Source organism: Eretmochelys imbricata, chromosome 1 (assembly GCF_965152235.1).
Source record: "Eretmochelys imbricata isolate rEreImb1 chromosome 1, rEreImb1.hap1, whole genome shotgun sequence".
NCBI classification, from domain to species: domain Eukaryota; kingdom Metazoa; phylum Chordata; order Testudines; family Cheloniidae; genus Eretmochelys; species Eretmochelys imbricata.
The window spans coordinates 188,720,946-188,747,194 of NC_135572.1; the positions used below are offsets into that span (position 1 = coordinate 188,720,946).

General features: G+C 39.8%; 1 protein-coding gene across 1 annotated transcript in view; it reads right to left on the minus strand.

Moving 5' to 3' along the window:
• The window catches only part of EPHA6 (EPH receptor A6), a 621,363-nt gene that overhangs the window by 119,549 nt on the left and 475,565 nt on the right, over positions 1 to 26,249 (minus strand). Inside the window, exon 10 of the mRNA XM_077816508.1 lies at positions 1,218 to 1,340. Within this exon, the coding sequence (XP_077672634.1) occupies positions 1,218 to 1,340 (123 nt within the window). The remainder of the gene's footprint in view (positions 1 to 1,217; positions 1,341 to 26,249) is intronic.

Sequence of the window (26,249 nt, forward strand, 5' to 3'; positions counted from 1 at the left end):
CTGCCAGCACCACTTGTGAGGTTAGTACAGTGGCCAACATTTACCAACAGTTATCAGAGAAAGTATCAAAACTATCTTTTACTTCCTATTTAGAGAATGAAGGAAAACAATGATTAATAGTGACCCCTGGCCTGTAACTATCTCTATGTTATGCATAAGTAAGTTGAGGTACAGAAAGATTAGGTGACTTCTCTCCCCAATTGGCAGAGGGAATCCAGGGCAGAATTCATTATGCTCATCCTCCCTGCTCTAACCACTAGACAACCCTTCCTGCCTTAAAGAGAAAATCCAGAGTATGTTAGAAATTAACTAGATTTTTGTGAAAATAGAAGAAACTTACTTTTTATTTGCTAGTTTTATTGCCAGGTATCTTCCACGATTCCAGATGAAGACGGATAATGTGCATTCCCTGGTCCTGCTTCGAGCAGGGGGTTGGACTAGATGACCTCCAGGGGTCCCTTCCAACCCTGATATTCTATGATTCTATGATTCTATGATTCCCCTTCCGGAGAAAAGGAGCACCTGTGATTTGTCATTTTTCTCTGCCTCAGCCCAGTATCTAGACCAGCCTACTCCTGCAGATTATTTTTCTTCCCACCCTTCAGCCTGACAGTAGCCCACTCACTGTGTTGTGGATCTCATTACTACATTATGCTTCCTTTTTCAGCTCCATTGTACCCGGCAGGGAACAAACCCTAACTACTTTTATCTGTATTTTTTAAAAATGCATGCTGAAGCATATGTAAAACCAGAGTTCAAAGTTTATTGCTTTCCCCATTTTTATTACAGTGCATAATTAATTTCTACTTGTTCTAATTTTTTGTTACTTCCTCTCTGTTAGCTGGAAAATGGAAACTTTCATGGAAAACATTCAGGCATTCAGAGACAGCAAATCTGACATTTCAAGAGCCGTTTCTAAGTTATATTTTCTATTTACATAAGTTAATTTCATGCAATGCTTGATAAGAGAACATTGGCAGTTTTCATTTTATATTTCAGTTAACCACTTAGCTATGGCCGTTTCTCTCCTCCAGCTACAGTCTCTCCTACATATACATGGTCAGGTCCTGTACTAGCAGGCTGGTTAATGGATCGAAAAGATCCTCTTATTTTTGTTATTCATTGAGACTGGTATTAACCTCCCTATCCTACCACTAACAGATTTTGGTGCTGCTCCCCCAGTAAGGGTTGGTAGAAACTTCACCTGAAATACCTACCAGAGGAAATGCCGGGGGGCAAAGATCTGCCCCGTGAGACTGGATGTGGGGCCGGGATGCTACTTAAAAAGCCCGCCCTCAGGAATCTCGAAAGAGACTTCACCCCAATGGTTGGGAAGGATCCTTTTAAAAGATAAAAATGATCATTAATCAAACAAGCTGTTCTTTAGCTGATCAAAAGAAGCTGATTGTTTAAGAGAGTAAATGAAACCCTACCAAATCAACACTGTCTTCATGGCAGCAGAGTCCATAAAATGCTGTTAAACGATAAAAACTGGTAACAATACAAACAAAACACACACAACCAACCAAAACAACAAAAAAAGAGAAAAAACCCCACACCACAAGCCATTAAGCGATAGAGTGCTAGCAAGAGAGGGCTTGTTTCCTCTGAACGTATAGCTGGCACAGTGTTTAAATGGGGAATTTCAGAACTTCAAGGAAGAAGAATATAAAGAGATTCACTTTTAAAGGCAAAATCAACCTCTGAGATCCACGTAGAGCAAAATAAGTTTGAGATGCACTATCTCCATGTGTAAAACTCCCACTGATGTCAGTGGAATTTCACACACATAATGGGAGCAGAATATCAGTCTAGATCTCTGCAATCACCTGAAAGTAGAATTTTGTCTTGGCAGGAAATGATGGGAAAAATATCATTTCAAAAGCAGTTATGACAATACACTAAACTTGTCCTCATTTTATGTCATTTATTGATAGCTATTTTGATATATTGAAGATGAAAAGATGAAGGCCCTTAATCCTACAACAGGATCCACTGGGAAGACCCAACTTCAATGGGGCTCTGCACAGGCCTGTGCTTAGCAGATCTCTACGTTGAATAGGGGCTTGAAATCTCAAAGCTTCTTCGATATCAAAAAATACAATGGGGGGAAAAATCAAAATTCTCCAAGTTTGAAAAAAATTAAAATTAAATCTAAATTATAGTTGGGTAATGAATATTCAACATAACTTTTATGTTAGTAAAAACAACAAACAAGCTCCCATTCAAAAACTTAGGCAATGGTAAGTTTTGATATCTTCTTTCACCATTTTCAGTAGGCACATCGTAGTTGCTCCTCAGAGATGGAAAAGCCTTATTATCGTTATAATTAGAAAATAAATAGGTTTGTTAATCTTGATGCAGTTTCCATTTGTGGGGACTTCTGTAGATGCAGAGAAACCCAGATGAGCAAATTCATTCTGAAGAAACATCAATTTTTTGTTGAGCCTGTGTAGCCTTACAGAGATCTGAAAAAAATGTCGCTTCCTTGGTTTTCATACACAATAGAGCTGTTTTCCCTCAATACTTACTTCATTTCCCCTTTTAAAACCTAAAGATGGTACAAAAATTATTACAGTATGAAAAAAGAAAATTGATATAATTTATGTTTTAAACACAGAACGTTTATAAGGTATCCTTAAAGATCTTTAATAACCAAAGGGTGGGATCAAAACTCTAAGGAATTTTAAAACCAAATCAAAACAATTTCTTCCCCCCGCTATCTCAGGCAAGCCTAGTGTTGAGAGCCTTAATACATTTTTCCAAATTCTCAGTTCTATTCAAGAACTGTCCTTAATGAGCACTCCATTGGGCACTTTTGTACTGAGTTGTTCTGTGTCTACGACCTTGATCCTGCAAAGGGATCTGCATAGGAAGATCCTTCCATCCACGTAGAGGTGAATGAAGTCAGGGGACTCAGCACAGATGTATCTCTTTGCAATACTGGGGCCCAAATCAGTAATTTTCTTTTTCATGACCAAGTTTTCTCTCTAGGAGTGATCTGTGGTCTGCCAATAATACATTTTTAATGGTAAGAAAAATTAATAAAATAAATTTAAGAAGAGTCACCTCTAAAGCGATCTTTGTGACTCTTTTAAAAAATTTGCATTAATTTTTCTTACCATAATACATGAACTACTGGCAGACCTTAGATCATCCATCACATCTACCGATGTGAGGAAGAGCTCTATGTAATTGGAAAGCTTGCCCCTTCTGCGAACAGAAGTTGGTCCAATAAAAGATACCTTACCTACCTTGTCTCTTAAGGTATTTAATACAAAGTATATTGCAGAAGACTAAAAAAATTAATGAGAAAAATACAATATCAAAGAGGGAAAAGCAAAAATTGTAAGCATAACAGGAGGGCAGAGTGAAAAGTCTGAAAATGCAAATCAACATAAGGAAGTGGATGTGTAATAGTAAAAATGAAGTAACTGAGTTTCAGAAATGGTATAGAGAACTGCATGGATATCTCTACAGAAAATAGAAGTTCTCTCTAGCTTAGTGTGTTTTTTTTTCCTTTAGAAAAGGAAGAAGCAGTCTTTATTCTGGTCCCAAGTCCAAATCATAGTTAGCAAAAAAGTCTCTGCAGGCTCCTATGCTTTATGTTTCCAGCTGTAAAAGTATAAGACATGTTTCTTTGCTGGGAGGTTGCTACTCTTAGGTCTATTCTAAATATAAATATTTTAAACAATTGTAAACTTTAAACAATGTTTAAAGGAAAAGTTTTCTTAAAACTGATAAGAGTGGACAGCGTCCTGTTTTCATTTGAGTCAGTATAACATTTCTTTAATCAACTAGCCGTCTTCAAAAATGCAGTTCTCTCAGTGAACTTCATTGAAAGGAGAGGGCTGTACATCTATTTGGTAAAGCATTATTTTGCTCTGCACAAATTTCTTGGAGGGAGAGGGGCAGTGTTACAGCAGGTGGAGAACCTTTAGAGTAGTCAGAGTTATTACAGGTATTAAAAAGGAAAAAGTAGACAAGAAAAATAAGCCATTATTCCTGAGCAAGTTGAACACATTCCACTACATAGCCACCACATTAATGATTTCATCACACAAAAGAAGATCATATATATAATTACCCAGACAATGCCACAATAGCATGGAAAACTATAATTATATAAAAAAAAAGTATCAGCAGAAAAAATAAGGGCAACAAAACAATTAAAGTATATGGGAAGTACTTGGAATATCTGTCAGATATTAGATTTCAGAGTAACAGCCGTGTTAGTCTGTATTCGCAAAAAGAAAAGGAGTACTTGTGGCACCTTAGAGACTAACCAACTTATTTGAGCATAAGCTTTCGTGAGCTACAGCTCACTTCATCGGATGCATACATCTTCTGTATTTTCCACAGTATGCATCTGATGAAGTGAGCTGTAGCTCACGAAAGCTTATGCTCAAATAAATTGGTTAGTCTCTAAGCTGCCACAAGTACTCCTTTTCTTTTTGTCAGATTTTATTAATCTACCATATATAATAGCTAGATTTGGGTTCTATAATAATGGTATATGGTTAGAACTCAGGGCAAACTAACTTTCTTCCAGAGTTTTTACAACAAGGTTTAAAGCCAGAAAGGACAATTAAATCGTCTAGTCTGACCTCCTGTATATATTGTTATATCAGACCTATTATTTTAAACCCGGTTTGCAACCTTTCAGAATTTCAAAGGACAATACCATTGGATTGCAACTACCCAAAAACCCCAGAATGGCTTTTGTTCTGGTAGCTGGATCTCCGCTTGAGCACCTGCAGACACTTTCTGCTAACTATAATGCCGCAACACAGAAAAATGTTTTCTTTTTAAGCTATTCATCTGCATTTTGCTCCTGCCAAAAATATTTCTGAATAAGAAAGAGAATGACTATATGATTATGTGTTTGCTTTTTATGTAGACTATGAAAGGATATGCTTTCTATTCTGTCCTTTCTAATTTTGTTGTTCCATTAATCCTTGCGAGATTTGAAACTGAATGTGGAAGTGGAAGAAAAAAAACGTGTTCAGCCTGGTCTTTCATAGAACTGAAGTGATCAACGAGTGAGAACAAGGCACTTCAACTGAAGTGGTGAGGAAGAGCCTTGACAATAATTTTCTCATGAAAGGACGCTAGCAGATGACATTGCAGGACCAGGACCAAGGTGAGGCAATGAAAGAAATAACTTATTTTATACCACTGTACACCATTGCAATCATATTTTGCAAATATTTCCATGTTTTGGAAAACTGTTAAACTTCAAGCTATAAGTCAATTCTTCATTGGTGACACATAGTGAGACTTCTAGAGCCCATTCTTGCTTTACTGGCACCTTTTCTGATTTACACTGTCTTGTAATGCACACAATTTCACAAGAAAAAAGACTATGCAGAAATTTGTTTATGAGAAGTAGACCCAAAGAAAGTGAATACGTAATGTGGAAAGGAGATAACTAACATGGGATAATTTGAAACAGGAAGTGGTGGCAATAGAATCCCAGGGTCAGAGACCTTGGCGGGGGTGGGGGGAAGGTTTCAGAGCCCAGGCTCTAGCCCATTTCTACACTATTGTTAGCTCTGTAACCATGACTCCCGCAAACCCGAGTCAATTGATCCAGGCTCTGAGACTTGCTGCCGCAGGTTTTTGGATTTTGTTTTGTTTTTGCAGTGTAGAGATACACCTTTTTAACACATCAGGGCAGGTTCTGGTCCCCACTCCGGTAGTGAAAAGTAGCAGGAAAGCCACCTAAATTGGTTATTTGAGGATTTACTTCCTTGCATAAGGTAATCTCCAGGTGGTGCAGGGCTAGGACAATGGATTCTTTACTACACCCTTCTCTTCTGAAGTAGAGGGTTTGGCTGAGGAGCCACCACACCCAGATTGTTCCTGTTACTGGAACAAATTCTTGGGACAAAACGCAGTCAAATGTAAGAAAGAACAGCTTTCAGGCCACCTTTGTCTCCCCTGATCGTGTAGAGTATCCGCAGAATTCATTATTTCCTACTCAAAAATACAGAGGCTGGTTTCATTCTTAAGCATTTTGTCCAGCAATGGTGAAATTCAATTTATACAATTTACTCTCTGTTAAAGGGATAGTCTTACCTAACTAAGTATGTTAAATATGACGCAACAATTTTATTTTTTTCTTCTTCAGCTGAATTGCTATGCTAAATAAAGTTTTCTGGAAATAAAGAGCAGTTTGTAGCCATTTCTCTCCTAGGGCAAATACCTCTCTGAATTCCCTTCTCTCCTTGTTAGTCTCAGAATTCATGTCTGGAAATATAGAGGAAGTTTGCTTCTTCCCAGATGAATTTTCCATCCTTTCCTAGCTTGTGAAAGAATGTTTTTCTAGTCCTCAAATCTCAGTTTTGTATTATGATATGCTCTTACCCTTGAATTTTGGCTGAAGAGATCTACAGAATCTTGTCTCTTCCAATTTGTGAGAGTCATTTCCCCCATCACTTTGTTAATCAGGTTGGTTACAAATTCAATCATGTTTCTGCCTTCAGTTTTCTGTGTCATCTTTATTGTTAGGTTTGAGCATCATGTTCTGTTTCTCAGGTCTTTTAATTTTATTATCAAAATGCTGTAATCACTTGACAATCTCTTCAGGCAGATACTTTAAAAGTCAACTACAGAGAGAATGACTCTTCAGTCACTGCAATTCTTGCAGTAAATATTTCAGTTGAGACGCTGAAGTTTTAATAGATAGCAGGAATTTTTGCTGGCACTGTAGGCTTCCTGTATGAATTTCTTTTAGGAATAGATGAATTACTGAAAAGTTCTCTATACTAGTTTCCTCTTCTCCAGCCACTACTAACTTTTGTGGTTTGGTGAGCAGCAAGTGCCCTTGCTGAAGTCTAGAACTTTCTCTTGGAGACAGTTTCCCTCCTCCTCTCTTTTTTTTGGTAAGTTTCCTAGTCCTCCTGTAGGAACAGGGTAGTATCCGTTTTAATAGTTTGTAAGCCATTTAGTGGTGTTTATTATTTTAGAAACTAGCAGTAAGTACATAGCTATGCCTCGGATATTTGTACTAATTTAGTAAGACTATGTCTACACTACAAGCTAGGGCCATAATCCCCCGTTTTCGTACACGTACTCACTCTAGCTCGGTGAGAGGTTGCACGAATATGAATAGTGTAGTGGTGGTCACACAGGGAGCGGTGGCACAGCGTTGCCATGCTGTGTAGAAACCTGCCTGAAGAGCTGCTACTGCCTGCGCCACTGCGGCTACACTACTTTGTACCCTCGCTCTAGCTCTCATCAAGCGCGCATAAGTACGTATACATGAGCTGTAAATCACACCCTAGCGCACAGTGTAGAGGTAGCCTAAATATGGCTACTTCTGGCCCAACTATGCCTGTGTGGTTCCTTCATGTTGTTGTTGTTGTTGTTGTTGTTGTGCAAAGAACAAAAGACAACACGTCCTGACTTCGAAGGAAAACTATGGGCTGCTGTTTAATATTTAAGTAGAATTAACTATATTGAAACTGCTAGTGTGTCTCTTTGCTCTGACACTCTTCACAGTCCCACACTTACTTTGTTAATATATGCTGGTCACTTGACATCCTGAATGTCTTCCAATAAAAGGCCCCCACCTCTGTGCTGGACGTTCACTTGCTAAGGAGGATACTATTCATATGGATTCTGCCTTGAAACTATAAAAAGTTAAGATGACCAAGAAATTAAGGGTCAGATCTTACAAATTTGAGCAAGTCAGCATTGTTCTATTGACAACAATGGCGCTATGTTGATTTCCACTAGCTGAAGATCTGGGCCTAAGGTTTGAAAAGTGTGCATGAATACGTTCAGTTCCGTAAACAGGCACTACAGAGAGAATGACTAACAGCCAGTGGTGCAAGCAGAGAATACTAACAGCCAGTGATGTAAGTAGAAATCATTTCTTGCCAGTATGCTGCACTCATGGGAGGGACACAAAGAGGAGGGCACGTGACATCCCCACGTGACTCTCCCACATGACTCCTCCCCGCCCTGCCCCCAGCGCGGGGCCCCCCGCACTCTCCCTGTCTCCTCCCCATGATCTACATCCATCCCACATTACCTGGGGTGGGGGGCTCTGTCCTCCTCCCGCTGCGCCGGAGACTTCTGCTGTACAGACCCCAGGCAGGAGGATTCAAAAGACACAGCTGTGTGGAAGGGCTGGGGGCTGGGGTTCGGGCGGTAGAGCTGCTGGCGTGAGGCTGCCCGGCGGCCCCATGTTCTGCTCCTTTCCCCGCTGTGGTTCCCAGGAGAGCTCTGCGGTTCAGGGCTCTCCCAGGAACCACAGCGGAGAAAGGAGCTGAACCCCCAGCTCTGCCCTCTGCCCTTCCACAAAGCTGCGTCTCCTCTGTCTGTACAGCAGCCCCCAGCCACGGGGCTGGGGGTGATACAGCTGCCAGAGGAGTTGCCTGCGTTCTGCTCCTTTCTGGCAGGGCTGCTGTACATACGGAGAAGACGCAGTTCTGTGGAAGGGCTGCGGGAGGGCTCCTCCACTGTCTTTCTGGTATGCCGTACCAGCTGTAAGTATTTTATTGGTACGGCATACCGGACCACACCACTGTATTTGCACCACTGCTAATAGCTTGAGTGCAGAACTATAAATCATGAACTTTTGAGATCTAATCTGGATGCTGACACTGACTTCCTTTTGTGGCCTTGAGCAAGTCACTTCACCACCCTGCATCAATTGACCTATTTGTAAATAGTATCAGAGGGGTAGCCGTGTTAGTCTGGATCTGTAAAAGCGGCAAAGAGTCCTGTGGCATGTTACAGACTAACAGATGTATTGGAGCATAAGCTTTTGTGGGTGAATACCCACTTCGTCAGATGCATGTAGTGGAAATTTCCAGAGGCAGGTATAAATATGCAAGCAAGAATCAGGCTAGGGATAACAAGGTTAGTTCAATCAGGGAGGATGAGGCCCTCTTCCAGCAGTTGAGGTGTGAACACCAAGGGAGGAGAAACTGCTTTTGTAGTTGGCTAGCCATTCACAGTCTTTGTTTAATCCTGAGCTGATGGTGTCAAATTTGCAAATGAACTGAAGCTCAGCAGTTTCTCTTTGAAGTCTGGTCCTGAAGTTTTGTTGCTGCAGGATGGCTACCTTTAAATCTGCTATTGTGTGTCCAGGGAGATTGAAGTGTTCTCCTACAGGTTTTTGTACATTGCCATTCCTAATATCTGATTTGTGTCCATTTATCCTTTTACGTAGGGGCTGTCCAGTTTGGCCAATGTACATAGCAGAGGGGCATTGCTGGCACATGATGGTGTATATTACATTGGTGGACGTGCAGGTGAATGGACCGGTGATGGTGTGGCTGATCTGGTTAGGTCCTGTGATGGTGTCACTGGTATTGATATGTGGGCAGAGTTGGCATTGAGGTTTGTTGCATGGATTGGTTCCTGAGTTAGAGTTACTATGGTGCGGTGTGTAGTTGCTGGTGAGAATATGCTTCAGGTTTGAGGGTTGTCTGTGGGCGAGGACTGGCCTGCCTCCCAAGGCCTGTGAAAGTGAGGGATTGTTGTCCAGGATGGGTTGGAGATCACTGATGATGCATTGGAGAGGTTTTAGCCGAGGACTGTATGTGATGGCCAGTGGAGTTCTGTTGGTTTCTTTCTTGGGCTTGTCTTGCAGCAGGAGGCTTCTGGGTACACATCTGACTCTGTTGATCTGTTTCCTTATTTCCTCGTGTGGGTATTGTAGTTTTGAGAATGCTTGGTGAAGATCTCTAGGTGTTGGTCTCCGTCTGAGGGGTTGGAGAAAAGGCAGTTGTACCCCAGTGCTTGGCTGTAGACAATGGATCATGTGGTGTGTCCGCAATGGAAGCTGGAGGCATCAAGGTAGGCATGGCGGTTGGTGGGTTTTCGGTATAGCGTGATGTTAACGTTGCCATCACTTATTTGCACTGTGGTGTCGAGGAAGTGGACCTCCCGTGTAGATTGGTCCAGGCTGAGGTTGATGGTGGGGTGGAAGCTGTTGAATTCGTGGTGGAATTCTTCCAGGGTTTCCTTCCCATGGGTCCAGATGATGAAGATGTCATCAATGTAGCGTAGGTAGAGAAGGGGTGTGAGTGGACGAGAGCTGAGGAAGCGTTGTTCCAGGTCAGCCATAAAAATGTTGGCATACTGTGGGGCCATGCGGGTGCCCATAGTGGTGCCACTATCTGGAGGTATATATTGTCACCGAATTAGAAATAATTGTGCGTGAGGATAAAGTCACAGAGCTCAGCAACCAGTTGTGCTGTGGCATCATAAGGGATACTGTTCCTCATAGCTTGTATTCCATCTGTGTGTGGGATGTTTGTGTAGAGAGCCTCTACATCCATGGTGGCTAGGATGGTGTTTTCTGGAAGATCACCAATGCATTGGTTTTCTCAGGAAATTAGTAGTGTCACGGAGATAGCTGGGAGTGCTGATGGCGTAGGGTCTCAGTAGAGAGTCCACATATCCAGACAGTCCTTTAGTGAGAGTGCCAATGCCCGAGATGATGGGGTGTCCAGGATTTCTGGGTTTGTGGACCTTGGGTAGTAGATAGAATAACCCCGGCTGGGGCTCTAAGGGTATGTTGATTTGTTCCTGTGTTAGTGTAGGGAGTATCCTCAGTAGATGGTGCAGTTTCTTAGTGTATTCTGCAGTGGGATCTGAGGAAAGTGGTCTGTAGAATTTGGTATTGGAGAATTGTCTGGAAGCCTCCTTTCGGTAGTCAGACCTGTTCATGATGACAACAGCACCTCCTTTATCAGCCTCTTTGATTATAATGTCAGGGTTGTTTCTGAGGCTCTGGATGGCGTTGCATTTTGCACAACTTAGGTTATGAGGCAAGCGACGTTGTTTTTCCACAATTTCTGCCTGTGCACGTTGGCGGAAGCATTCTATGTATAGGTCCAGACTGTCATTTCGACCCTCAGGAGGAGTCCATGTGGAGTTCTGCATTTGCTCCAAACCCTCAAACAGAGATCAACACCTATAAGATCTTCACCAAGCATTCCCAAAACTATGATACCCGCATGAGGAAATATGGAAACAGATCAACAGAGCCAGATGTGTACCCAGAAGCCTCCTGCTGCAAGGCAAGCCCAAGAAAGAAACCAACAGAACTCCATTGGCCATCACATACAGTCCTCAGCTAAAACCTCTCTGAACCAGCGATCTACAACCCATCCTGGACAACAATCCCCCACTTTCACAGGTCTTGGGAGGCAGGCCCAGTCCTCACCCACAGACAGCCCACCAACCTGAAGCATATTCTCACCAGCAACTACACACCGCACCATAGTAACTCTAACTCACGAACCAATCCGTGCAACAAACCTCAATGCCAACTCTGCCCACATATCTACACAAGCGACACTATGACAGGACCTAACCAGAACAGCCACACCATCACCAGTTCATTCACCTGCATGTCCACCAATGTAATATACACCATCATGTGCCAGCAATGCCCCTCTGCTATGTACATTGGCCAAACTGGTCAGCCCCTACGTAAAAGGATAAATGGACACAAATCAGATATTAGGAATGGCAATGTACAAAAACCTGTAGGAGAACACTTCAATCTCCCTGGACACACAATAGCAGATTTAAAGGTAGCCATCCTGCAGCAACAAAACTTCAGGACCAGACTTCAAAGAGAAACTGCTGAGCTTCAGTTCATTTGCAAATTTGACACCATCAGCTCAGGATTAAACAAAGACTGTGAATGGCTAGCCAACTACAAAAGCAGTTTCTCCTCCCTTGGTGTTCACACCTCAACTGCTGGAAGAGGGCCTCATCCTCCCTGATTGAACTAACCTTGTTATCCCTAGCCTGATTCTTGCTTGCATATTTATACCTGCCTCTGGAAATTTCCACTACATGCATCTGACGAAGTGGGTATTCACCCACAAAAGCTTATGCTCCAATACGTCTGTTAGTCTGTAACGTGCCACAGGACTCTTTGCCACTATTTGTAAATAGTGATGTCTTGTGAAATTTAACATCTAAAAAGTACTTCAAAAATAAAAGTGATATGGGTGCTAAGTATTATTAATAACGTGCTGCTTAATATGCACATCATGATGAATATTGCAAGTATCCTTACTCCAAACTGTAAGTTATACTATTGGCAGAATCCTAGCATTACTGTGTTGAACCACACAGAGATGGAGAAGGGTGGGGTGGAAGTGGAGTAGAGCCATATACTGCACAATAAATCACAGTTATCCTACTAGCATAGCTCAGAATGGATCAGGACAGATGGATGGGTGAAGGAAATGCATCGTAGGAACACCTTACTGCTATTTTCATGCACCATCTATTAGAATCGATAGCACTCCTCTGCAAACATATTGAAGGAATGGCCATTCCCTTTGGCAAAACATGGCCCCTGGTGTACCACTGCACCTAGTAATGGGGCTCCTGTTCTAGAGTTAGAGTGGTGGGTTAACCCATACCACTATTCAATTAAATAATATAAATTTTAAATGTTTCCAATACAGTTGAAAAATTGAGGCAATAATCTGCATTTAAAATAAAATGCACATCATACAAATATTGATGACCAAAACAGACCCAAAAGAAAAAAAAAATTAAAAATACTCTGCAAAATAATTTAAAAGCAGGTAAATAAACTTGCATTTTAATATTCCAAGGGCTTAAATAAGTTTATTCCCCCCTCCCCACAAAGAACTTGTATAGCTCATGAAATACATAAGTTACAAAAGTTTCTACTGCTTTTTACTGCTTTCCGTGGCACAGCGAACACAGCTTCTGTAAGAATCAATGAGCTGTATTCTACTTTGCATCAACAGAATTATTTCCAGGTTCCAATCACCAGCACCTGTGTAAAGCCCATGGCAGCATTTGGACTACACGGGTGTCACTGGGAGCATAATTTAAAGGAACTAAATTGCACAGGTGTAGCTGCGACTCTAAATTGGCTTGCAGAATCTTTATTGTTGATTATGTGAGAGAAGGAAAGAACTCAGCTTTACTCTGAGCCCAGGTTGAGTTTTTCAGGCTGGCAGTTTGAAAAACTCTTTGTTTGTTTCTTAAACTTGTAAACAGAGTACAGTAATCATGGAAGTCCAATAGGGCATATTTAGAGTCATTGTTAAAAGAAAAGCATTTCTGGAGTTCATAGATTCTAAGGCCAGAAGGCACCACTCCGATCATCTAGTCTGACCTCCTGTATAGCATGGACCATAGAACTTTTGCAAAATAATTCCTAGAGCATATCTTTTAGAAAAACATCCACTTTTGATTTAAAAATGATCAGTGTTGGAGAAACCACCATAAGGCTTGGTAAATTGTTCCAATGGTTAATTACTCTCACTGTTAAAAATGTATGCCTTATTTCCAGTCAATATTTGTCTAGCTTTAGCTTCCAGCCATTAGATCATGTTCTAGCTTTCTCTAATAGAACTGAAGAGCCTATTATAAATATTTGTTCCCCATGTAGGTACTTATAGAGTATAATCAAGTCACCCCTTAACCTTCTCTTTGTTAAATTAAATAGATGGAGCCCCCTGAGTCTATCACTATAAGGCATGTTTTTTAATCCTTTAATCATTCTTCTGGCTCTTCTCTGACCCTCTTCAATTTATCAGCTTCCTTTTTGAATTGTGGGCACCAGAACTAGACACAGTATTCCAGCAGTGGTCACAGCAGTGCTAAATACAGAGGTAAAATAACCTCTATGCCTCAAGATTCCCTAGTATATGCAGCCCAGGATCACATTTGCTCTTTTGGCAACAGCGTCACACTGGAAGCTCATGTTCAGCTGATTATCCATCATGATCCCAAAATCTTCTTCAGAGTCACTGCTTCCCAGGACAGAGTCCCTCATTCAGTAAGTGTGGTCTACATTATCTGTTCCCAGATGTATACATTTAGCTGTATTAAAACACATATTGTTTGCTTGTGCCCATTTACCAAGCTATCTATATCGCTCTACATCAGTGACTGTCCTCTTCATTGTTTACCACTCCCTCAATTTTTATGTCATCTTCAAACTTTATCAGTGATGATTTTATGTTCTCTTCCAGGTCATTGATAAAGATGTTAAGTAGCACAGGGCTACGCACCAATCCCTGCGGGACCCCACTGGAAATGGACGATTCCCCATTTACAGTTATATTTTGAGACCTATCATTAGCCAGTTTTTAATCCATTTAAAGTGTGTCATGTTAATTTTATATTGTTCTATTTTTTTTAATCAAAATGTCGTGTGGTACCAAGTCAAATGCTTTACAGAAGTTTAAGGATATTACGTCAACACTATTACCTTTATCAACCAAACTTGTCACCTCATCAGAAAAAGATATCAAACTAGTTTGACAGGATCTATTTTCCATAAACCCGTGTTGATTTGCATTAATTACATTACCCTCCTTCAGTTCATTATTAATCGAGTCCTGTAGCTGTTGCTCTATTATTTTGTCTGGACTGATGTCAGGCTGACATGATGATAATTATCCAGGTCATCCCATTTACCCTTTCCAGTGGCCTCAGTTAGACCAACCCTGAGCACTTGTGAAAATCCCACCTTTAACAAGTATGCTTTCTGGGAGCTTACTACAGACCTTTAACTCCTTTGGTGTCCTATGGACTTCCAATGAAGGACCATCAAAGTGACAAAGAATTTTCACAAACCATAGCAGGTGCTGTGTGAATATTCATACTTCCTGAATGCACACAATGTGTGACCCTCAAGGGTTTAAACATATTTCTTTCTATCATTTATTAGACAATTTTGAGTAACCAAATTAAAGCCACACATTTCTTTACATCCCTTCAAGGAGGAAATGACAATAAAATAATACTTGCTGTGTTTGTTTCAGTACTCTGTCATGGAGAATTGTGTTAAGAAAGACTTCCCACTCATCCTGGCATTCAGCTAAACCCTATTTCTAAATACTCATTTATTTTTGATGTTATCTGTTCATTTGATTTGTATCAAGCCTTGCTTCCTATTAAATGGGACTGAAAAGAACAAATCAGACTCTGAGAAACACGCAGCTGAGGACTGCCTAATGTAATATATTGTGACCCCTAGAGAGGGATGTTTCTCTTTGGGGAAATTCATGCCTCCATAGAGGCCAGCACAAAGCCTGTGCATTATGTTCCATTTATGCCCTCAAAATATCATTTAAATGGGACTTAAATGGTGCAGAGGCCTTGGCTGCCCCTCCTCACCAGACTGAATTTCACTTCTCAGAATATGGGGTAGTCTCTGCTGTTGAAGAACTCAGTCAGCTTTGCGGAGTTCTTGTGAATGAGTAGTTATGATGGCTCCTTGCAGTAGGGTCAGATCTTTTCTAACTGGCAGGTACAAGCTCAGTTTACCCAATTTCAACAGCACAGATTCAAAAGTTGAACTCACTCTAACTTCATTCGATTCTGGCATAGCAGTGGTCATAAATGGAGTGACCATAAGCACAACCTTTGTGCGTTAGTGCGAGGGGTTACACTGCTTCTTTTATTCTATTAAAGAAGCACTGTTTGTGGTTCCATACTTAAGGATGAGTTGTGTTTTGCACTTATAACAAAGATGAAACCATTTTGTATGAAGCATATAGTTATCCTCTCCAAAATTAAAGCACTTACTCTTGAGGATTGAATTAATTTTCTGAAGATTTACAAGTAAATTGGTTGATTAGTTTGAATTAAAATTAATTTAAAAATGAGTCCTTAAAAATTACCATATTGAGTCAAATGTTTTTGCTGAAGGATCTTAATAATAGAACAACACAAATGCTACAAACTTCCCTTGCCATTAAAACTCACTGTAAGCTTGTGCATAGGCTACACTTGATGAATTCCCAGTAGAACTTCCCTATATCAAAAGGGCTATTATCTACCATTTTTCTCAGTGGAACTAGAGTCATAACTTGCCCACAACGAGATGGTCATTTTGAGAAAAGCAGCTATCGCCCAAGGTTTTCAATAAGACTGAGCCCAGAAACTGCTCAACAACAATGGCTGCTGGCTTCACTCACTGGAAACAATGGGAGGCAATGGCCATTCTGAAATAGGACATCTTAAGTGAAGGCAGATATGGCAGAGAAAAATTGGAGATGGCAGCTATTTTGAAAGAGGCAGACTCCAAGGAATTCATGAAGATTTTATGCACCAGCCTCTGCTGACAGAAGAAAACTTTCTATTATGAAAATTAAGGGCAAAATGACTAATCCTAAATATTTCTTTTTAAAAGTTACCCACTGTACCGGCTCTATTAAAAAGAGAGAGTAGAAGGAAGGCAGAAACTAGGGGTGTGAGTGGATCCATGTGGAAAGGGAAATGGGGAGTGCAAGAGGAAGGGTGCAATTGGGAAGTGTAGGCAGTGGAATGTGGGCAGATATAGGAGGCAGAGGGAATTTAGGGAGTGCATGTAGGAGAATCTTGGGGACAGGAGGGTGAGGGAAATTGGTGTATACACTGCAGCTGCTTTGTGCTGGTCTGGCCATGCCAATGCAGCTGTAAACTCAGCTTCACTGCCCAGTATGTTTTGTGCTGCTTCAGAGTGACATAAAGCAGTCAGAGTATATAAAAAAAATGTTGCCAAATCCCCTGATTTCATCTGCAGTTTCATGACAGCTGATGTTTTACTTAAGCCTCAGCTCCTAGAGTCATGTTAATATGTCAGAATCTCAGCTTTCATTTAAAAAAAAATTTTTCTAGCCCTCAGGGTTGCAGAGAAAATCTGAAAACATGACAGGAGTGTACCCTAGAAGGTTTAGGCAGAGCCACAAAAATAAATGGAAATTAGGAGCATAAATACCTTCGTAGATATGGGCCTTAGAACCCAGATGGCAAATAAGAATCCTAAATTTATTTTTAAAATATCTGATTATTTTAAAGTCAATCACATGATTTTTAGGAGCATGATTCATAATTTTTTAACGTTTGGGATCAGCAATACTGAAAAAATTACTTAAGGTGGATATATCCTATGTTTAAATAATTAGAGATATCGCTGTAATATTTTGGGTTTCTGTTGACTGTTCGTATATGAAATTTCTAATTACAAAAAGGAAATTCTCAGACCAAAACTAAAATAAGGTGGGTTTAATGTTGAGAGTACATACCAGCAATGAAGAATAAACTACATTACAGAGATGAACAAATGACAGAATCAAGCACGACGAACCCAAGAGAGAACTTTAAATTTCAAAGAAATTCAAACAAATTAAGGTCTGATAATGTTTCAATTTTCTAAATTTAAGTTTAACCTTAAATCTGAATTTCCTGGGTTTATAACACTTGGTTTTGGGATCATTACAACAGTCCTGTAATGTAGTTTGCCCTTAATTACTGATTTGTTCTCTTATTTCTAGATTTTTATACCAGTAGAACCTGGAATAAACCCAGGCTTAACCTGGTTCTATGTATTCAGTATAAATAACTATGACATTAGAGAACTGTACTCGTTCCCAGGATTACCAGGTTTGGAAGAAAAAGCAAGTATAGACTAAGGGTCACAATTCCTGGGAAGGAAATGTTCGGAGCTGCAGAATGTTTGGGTGGAATAATAGAGTTCAGTTTCCCTGGTTGGTTCTAGACAAACAGCAATTTGAAAAAAATCATTGGTGACTTGCTTGAAAATAGTTCTACAAACACTGAGATCATTTACTTTGTAGCTTGTTAAATGTTCTGGTTGCTGGGAAGACTAGTGTGAAAACATAAATATGATTAAGGCTTTTAACAGCAATAGCAACTGTTCTTTTGAATCATCTTCACATTCTTAATGGAACAGTAATTTAAAGTATTGTGTTCCTGTTATGCTGGCTGCCATAAAACAGTCTGTGTATGTTTAGTTGTCTATTAAATAAATATTTTTCAATCAGCACTTAAACTGTGAAAATAGCTTTAGCAAGATACTATACAAGAGCTTTGAAATGTTAATATATTTATAGTTATGGATAATATCCGGAACGCCATTCCAAGCATTGTAAACTGTATATTTGGATTTCACAGTCATACATGTAAAATTAAATTAGGTGGGAATAAAATGTTTTAAATTTTACTATCTGATGGTTCAAGCGATGGATCAAGTGTACCAGGAACATCCCTGTAATTCAGGATATCAGTTTAAATCTTCAGATTATTTATAAGGGTTATGGAGAGAACAGATAGGCTCTGTTAAGGCTGAAAGCAGAATTCCATTATAAGCCTTATTTTGATCATCGAGTCACTACAACTTGCAGTAGGAAAAAGGGAGATTTGGTATGAGATTTTGTGATCAGTTCAGGCAGAGAAGAATTTATATTTGGGAGTTTGAAAGTCTGGGATGCATAGTTTTAGAAATGATAAGTCCTCCAAAGTAACTCTGTAAAACAGGGGGCTGCAAGGTATGGACCTAGATGTATAAAATACACTTTTAAAATTTAAAATACTTTTTAAAATAAAAATGTATATTATATAAAAAGCAATATCACATCACTTTGAGCCTAATGCTCAAAAACTGAGGTGGTTTTCACTTTAGTAGGTGGAACTGCTTTCCACAGCTGTTTGTTATATTAGGTAAACTTAATGATGTGGCCTGTTGTGCAGTCATACTGTTCTGCAGTTACATCTTTGATTATTTACTACTTGTGTAGCTTGCCCGTTCATAATAATGAGAACAAAGAGTGGGGAGACAGGCAGATTCAATTCGGAGAGATCAAATAATGCTGTTGAAAGAGATTCATGGCTTTCAGTTAAGAAAGTGTTTGGAGATAGTGAACACTGTTGATAACAGCCCCAGTAATGTATTCCTCAGAGTCCATTACAAGTATGACTTTTCTGGGCTTAAACTCTTTAGATTGCAGATTCACCTCTGTAAAGTGGTAGTTTGTTCTTTGTCTGCATAAAAACGTGGCGTTTAGGGCTATGCTGTCATTCTACAATTTCCTTAACAATAGTGACAATACTTAGCTCTCACTTGAGCTTCATTAGTTCATAAGAGCTAAGTGCTAGATTCTAATGTCAGTCCTATCAGCATAAATCTGGAATAACTCCTTTGAAATCAGTGATATCAAGATTACACTGAGGTAACTGTGATCAAAATTTGACCTTATAGTGAATTTTGATGCTTAAATATTATTTTACCTTCAAAATATACATGATAGATATTTTTTAAATTTCTATTCCTCCTCCTCAGACTAAAGACTGATGTTCCAGCCCGGATTTTGTAAACCACCAGCAGAGCCATGTGTACCTGTTGCTACTGCCCACTGACTAGACGCAACATAGTGATTGGCAATACTAACTCTTATTGTGGAAACTGCTGCTCATCAATGCATATTATCTGTTGTTAGGGTTTTCTCCCTACTTTGAACTTTAGGGTACAGGCGTGGGGACTCACATGAAAGACCCCCTAAGCTTATTTTTACCAGTTTAGGTTAAAAACTCCCCAGGCACAAATTCTCCCTTGTACCTTGGGTTTAAGTAACGCTGCCACCACCAAGTGATTTAACAAAGAACTAGGGAAAAGAACCACTTGGAGTTCCTCTTCCCCCTGCAATCTCCCCAAGCCCATACATCTCCTTTCCTGGGGAGGTTTGAGAATAATATCCTAACCAATTGGTTACAAAATGATCAAAGACCCAAACCCCTGGGTCTTGGAACAATGGAAAAATCAGTCAGGTTCTTAAAAGAAGGATTTTATTTTAAAAAAAGAAAGGTAAAAATCATTTTTGTAAAATCAGGATGGAAAATACTTTACAAGGTATTCAGATTCAAAATACAGAGGATCCCCCTCTGGGCAAAACCTTGAAGTTACAGAAAACAGGAATAAACCTCCCTCTTAGCACAGGGAAAATTCACACGAAAAACAAAAGAAACTAATCCGCCTTGCCTGGCTTACCTATACTGGTTACAATATTGGAGAGTTGAATTGGGATGGGCTGGAGAAGATGGATTTCTGTCTGGCCCCTCTCAGTCCCAAGAGAGAACCCCCACACAAAACAAAGAGCTCAAACAAATCTTTTCCCCCCTCCCAAGATTTGAAAGTATCTTTTTTCCCCATTGGGCCTGTTGGTCAGGTGCCAACCAGGCTATTTGAGCCTCTTAACCCCTTACAGGTAAGGAGAAATTCTAGGCTACTGTTGTATCAACCAGGCAAGGTACTAACAAGCTTCAACAAGACTTTATTTTCAAATAAGAAGAAATTCTAGGCTACCCTTAACTGTATGTTTATAACATCTGTGTTTGTATTTGGAAAATCTCTTAACAGCTCCATAGTCAATGAATCCTCTTTCTTGAGCTTCAGAGCCTGGAAGGGTGAAGGAAGAATGCACTAAGGTACATTCTACCTCCATGGTCCAGAGTTTGGTAACAATGCTTTTGACATAAACAGTGTAAAGAGAAGATTTAAGTAGCCGATAATGTCACCTCTACCCATACTTATTAAGCTACCTGCTGCAGTAATGAAGATAAGTTGTAAATAAAATATCTAAACAATCTAAAGCACCATAAAAAACAATATGCTAAAAGAAGAATATACACTCACCAAAGGCTGACCTTTTTTTAAAGATAAAACACTCATAATTCAAAATTAGGTAATTTCTCACTAAACCAATATTAATTTAATACATTTCTGTAGTTTCAGAAATCACGTAATACTTTTGTATTCATAATACAGTATTTGTTTCAATTTTCTATTAATATGCATATTCTGTTACATATCTCTAAAGTAAATACAGAAATTAGTCATTATTATCTTATTTATCTATGTTCAAATTTCATTCAGTAGAAATTACCTTGTTAAAATGGTGTAGAAAAATGACACTATTTACCAATTAACTTGGTCATGAATCCATTGTGGAATCTCAAACTGAATATATTTGCATCTTAAAATGTGTGTACACAACTCCCAATAGCATTGTATGCTCACATCGAGAGGGAAACATACTTAAACTGAATATTCTGTAAATTCATATGATCTAATTATGAAATGCCTTTTAACTGTTTTCTATATTGCTTCTCCAGAGACTGGTATACTGATGATTTATTGGCAGTGATATAGTACGTTCCAAAGGAAAATGTAAGCAATAGTACTCTTTGCAAACTGTAATCCCAACCTAAACTTCAAGAGTCTAGAACAGATCCCAGATAGTTTGCATCTAAATTATTCAGTTAGCTGTAACCTGAACTGTACATGTAACAAGAACTGGAAGGACAAATATGGACTGTGAATTGGAAATGACAAGACTCCAAGAAAAGAAGAGCTAAAGAAAGGAGACTGTGGGATCAATACCATCAGAGGATCAAGTAACAGTGAGGAGCTGAGTGAGGAGATACTGCATAAACAAATTACATATGAAAAACTTCGCTAAATAAATGCTATTCTTTTGGTATTTTGATGAGGTGAGGGATTACAGGGGTAGTGGTAGCAGCATCAATTTGTCTATGTCTTATAGAGCTTGGAGCTTCAGTTCTGTGTGACATGTTGAAGTAAGATGCCAGAGAGCATGCGCACTGCAGATGACATGTTCAGCAATGTTAGCAGCAAGTCTCTGTAGAACAGAACACAGGGAGCACATAGCAATTTTCAATGATTTATAACTCAACCAAGTCTGAACAGATTTTTATGGTGACAACAAAAGACAACTCTCTGATGCCAGGATTATTCCCCTTACAAATTTCAAAGGCCCGCTCAAATCATGAAATGGACTGTAAATTATTACTTTCAGTGGCATTTAGTAATGCTCACCAGAAACTGAGTATGTTTGCTTAGGAAACATGTTGCCTGGAGTGTCTCAGTTGGCTACACTCCCTAAAAACTTGTGTGTGTCCAGGGACACACCTCAGCAGTGGCATAAATATGGATGCCTCTGGTTTGGAATAAGGATAAATTCTACATGGAACTGTTCCCCTTCTTCAGCACTCCTCAGCCAAATCTGACTGCTGTTTGCATGTGGCTGTTGTGTTATGCCATACACAAATGGGAGAATATAGTTCTTCATTGGTCTTGTATTTCATATTTCTCATGAAGCTCCTTTTCTTTCTCTTTCTCTCAACTTTTCTCTGTCCCACTGAAAATATTTGTCAGGAATCCAGGCCTGAAGCAGAGCCACTCTCCAGGCACTTAATGAGTGTATCTGGATGAAGTAGGCTGTCTGATTGGCTACACTGCCTGATTGGTTGAAAGAGTCGGCACACCAGCTCTTTAGCCAAGCAGCTGCTCAAAGCTTTTGCCCATGGCTGTGACAGCTACTGCACCTGCTCGTTCCCAGACTTGCCTCACTTCAGGTAAGCTGGTTCCAATTCCAGCTCTGGCTTCTGACATTAATTTGGACCCTGAGTTCTGGCATTGGGCCTCTGACTCTGGCTCCTGACTCCAGCTGTGACCCGTGGCTCTGGCTTCTAGCACTCGACTTCTGCTCTAATCATTATGCTGGACTCTTGCTCCAACCACTAAGCACAACTGTCCATGTCCTGGTCTCTAATACTATTACAGCTATGCTCAGTTACAATCATTTTTGCATTAGCAGGAGGATAGAGCAGATGACTTAAATTGCCTTTCACATATCTTGCTCCTATGGTTCTATGAAATCTAAAATCAGATTGCTTACATAAGAGAATAGGATCCCTTTACAATTTAATTTTAAGTGTCTATCATTTCTTAACCCGAATTAATGTTCTCTGATGGCTATCTTCATTAACACACTTTGTTTTCTGTGATTCATTATAATTCTCCCCCCTAGATTCAGAGGTTTAATGATATACCATAAATTGATAAGACCTAAAGAATTACCAAAAATCTGACTAGAAGAGCAAGTCAGGTGTTTTTTGACATACATTTAGAGCCAAATTCTGCCCTTTAATGGTAGCCATATGCATGAGCAGAGAGCAGAATTAGTCCTATCTGGAGAAAAAAGTGTATAAATTAGTTTAATTTTTGTAGTGAGGGATTGAGTGGTTCAAGTGTCTGATTAATTGGTTGCTCAGAAGAGGTAAAAATCTTGTATAGGTTTGAAAAGCAAAATGAAATCAAGCAGTAACATGTTTTAATAATGACCCGAATTAGTGCTTTCCAAACCTTTAGGAGAGTAATGTTTTCTGGAGTGCTTGAGTCCTATTTTGAAAAGCAATTTAGGCACCTACGACCAGATTTTCAAAGATATTTAGGTACCTAAGGATTCAGATAGGAATCTACTGGGATTTTTAAAAGTGCCTAGACACCTAACTCACAAGCACCTTTAAGAGTGTTTTGTTAATATAACTGTATATGTCACACTTTCAAAGAAAAACAAAAAAACTAATATCAAACTATTTACGTGTAATAATGGATTTTACAGTGCCTTACATCTGAGGATCTCAGAGTATTTTACACACTACTTAATAAAGCGTCACAATATCCCTTTGATATATGGAAAGAGGTAGAAGATATATGAGCCACCAGTGAAATACAAACACCATTGGAGTGGAACACTGCAGCTCTTGAACCTCACACAAATACTACCCAATATTTTAAGATCAAAAATTGAAAAGAACACTGCATCAGCTTGACAAATTACAGGGGAAATTTTAGTAAGTAGAATATATTAACGTGAGTTAGAATTTGGCCAACACAGTGGAGTTAACACCCATTTCTCTTACGAAAAACAGCATTGGATATTTAATAGTAACTGGGACTGAGTCCTCAGCTTTACATCTGATTTGAAAGACAACCTCATGCAGCACAGTATTGCCTACTAGGCAGGGGCACAGATCTAGCATACCACATGGTATGTCTGCTAGTGTGAGCTAGACACATGCAGTAATTTATTAAGATTTAAATATAATTTACAGTAATTGGTCTCTAGAGTTTTCATGCCATGGATGAGCCACCTAGGTGAAAAACCTTTCCATGCACCATCGCACCACCCCAGTCACACCCTGCTTGATCCACAAAATGTTTCTCTCTGGAGACTACTGCTGGTCCAAAGAATATAACTGGATATTATAAGACTAACAGCAACCCAAGGAAGAGAATAGTTGATAAATGAGCAAAGTGTGTGGCAATAAAGGTATTAAACATGACAGCAGTTATATCCTGGTCCAAGAAATCTTCTTTATTAGATAAATTACATGAAAAAAGGATAGCTTGCACATTTGTCCGAACTGCTGACAGGACAAAGAAATGAGAGTAAAAATGAACCTTAAGTTTCCAAAAAATGGCAGATTTGAAGTACTCTGCTACATTTCCAGGCAGATATTGCACAAACAACTAAATTTAGACTTTCGTTAGCTGAGGGTCAATTTCTTAGCAAACCATCCTTGTTTAACCCCAGTAGATACTTACTTGGTAACTGTTAATGTAGATTCAAATATAGAACTATGTACAGAACCTATGGGGGCATAAAAGTAGTTGAATTATCAAACCAGAATTTCTTCTTGGAATAGGACTACAATCAAAATTACCTGTAATTCCTTTTGCTCAAACTCCAGATTAATATTACTTCCTGTTCAAATTTTAGTCCCAGCTGCAACTCTTGGAAACGAACAAACCAGCCAAAAAGAATGCAGAACCCTTTTAGGAGACTGGGTCATGTCACCCAAGGAATTACAAAGAATGCTACAGTTCCCAAATTCCACTTATTTTCTGACTGAAAGAAATGTTACAACTATCTGTGATCATTTCAGCACATAACTTTACTCTTATCAATAGAATTGGGCCCTGTAAGAGATGGGAGACTGAGTGTGGATATATTATCACACAAGAAAAATAGGTAGATAGTGATTTCTTTGCCTTTCAAAAAATAACCGAGTTATAGTAGTCAAATTCTGGCAGACTAAAATGCTTGATGGATGTCTCTGAACAGACACAGTAAAATCGTTTGCAAACAAATACAATACTGTAAGCGCCAAAAAACTAAAAAGTGCATCCTGAGCACAATAAGCTGCTGGGAGAAGAGGCAGGAGAGAGAGATGTCCAACACCAAAATAGCAGAAAATCCTACAAGTGAGTAGCACATAATTATCTCAGTCCCCTTAATTATAAGTGAGAGGCAAGACACACATCTTGGTAACTAAAATCTGAATTTTTTTGTAACATCTCATCCAAGAAGATTCCATATTTAGAAGGGTAGGAAACCATGTGTGACATATATTATGGATTGTATTCTGTCTCCATGGGGGAATTACAGGAGTTTCCTGCAGGAACTAAGAATCAGTGCGGGAGGAGGAATTAATGGAAATCACTAGACAGATAGCAAGTCTGGAGGAGCCAAACGCTCTGGGGAAAATTGCATAGACTGGTTTGACATGTTTCAGAAGACCTGACAAAGATGAAAACTGTATAAAGTGACCAGCCTGCCATAAGAAAAGAGCTTGTTTTCACTGGAGCCAAGGACAGATCCTGTAGAAAGGGTTTGAAGTATTTTGTTCTGAACAGGGTCTCCATGTAGTAGATGGATGGCTGCTTGGTAAGCTAAGACCTGCATGTAAGCTGTTTTACTATTTTTAAGATATATGTTTTCTCTGTAATGATTTTGTTCTGAATAATAACAATTATCTTTATTAATGCTGGCTGGTCAGTGGTTAACTCTGCTATTGGCCCTAGGGGCACATCTATACAGCAATTAAACTCCCATGTCTGGCCCAGGTCAGCTGACTGAGGCTCATGGGGCTCAGGCTACAGGGCTGTAAAACAGCTGTGCAGACATTCAGACTTGGGCTGGGGTCCCAGAGCTCAGGATCCAGACTGGGCCTGAATGTCTATACCGCAATTTCACAGCCTGAATCAGCTGACCTGAGCCAGCTGCAGGTATTTAATTGCTGTGTAGACATACCTTGAGAGAACTGAATTGCACGTACTGAACTAAAGTCAGACTTGCTTGGGGATCAGAGTGAACTGCAGCCTAAATCCCCAGTGTAGACAGAGAGAGTTGAGACTCTGTCCCAAGAAAGAAGACTGGGACCTAAATGTGATACTCCCAAGGAAGTCACGAAGCGGTGAGAGGTTCAGTTATCTTGGAAACTGATGCCATGCAACTATAGTAATAGCCAAAATTGCTTGGCATGCACTGAACATGAGTAGTTTGTGGGAAGAGAGCTGCTGAGATGGCATTCTCTCTCCTCCCCTTGAAAGCTGCAGAAGGACCCCTCTGTGGATTTGTTGCCTTGTGGCCTGAGAAGCGGGGACAAGGTAACACGGTTGGCAGGATGGACCCAGAAACTCCACCTCAGAACCAACAGTTACTGCATAAGTTAGTATTGATACTGCCAGAATTATCTTGAGTGAAAACTCCTTCTGCGCATTAGAAAACCAGTTTGGGAGTTGGGGATTGGATAGGGGCAAAGGGGGCTATAGACTAGTTTCAAAG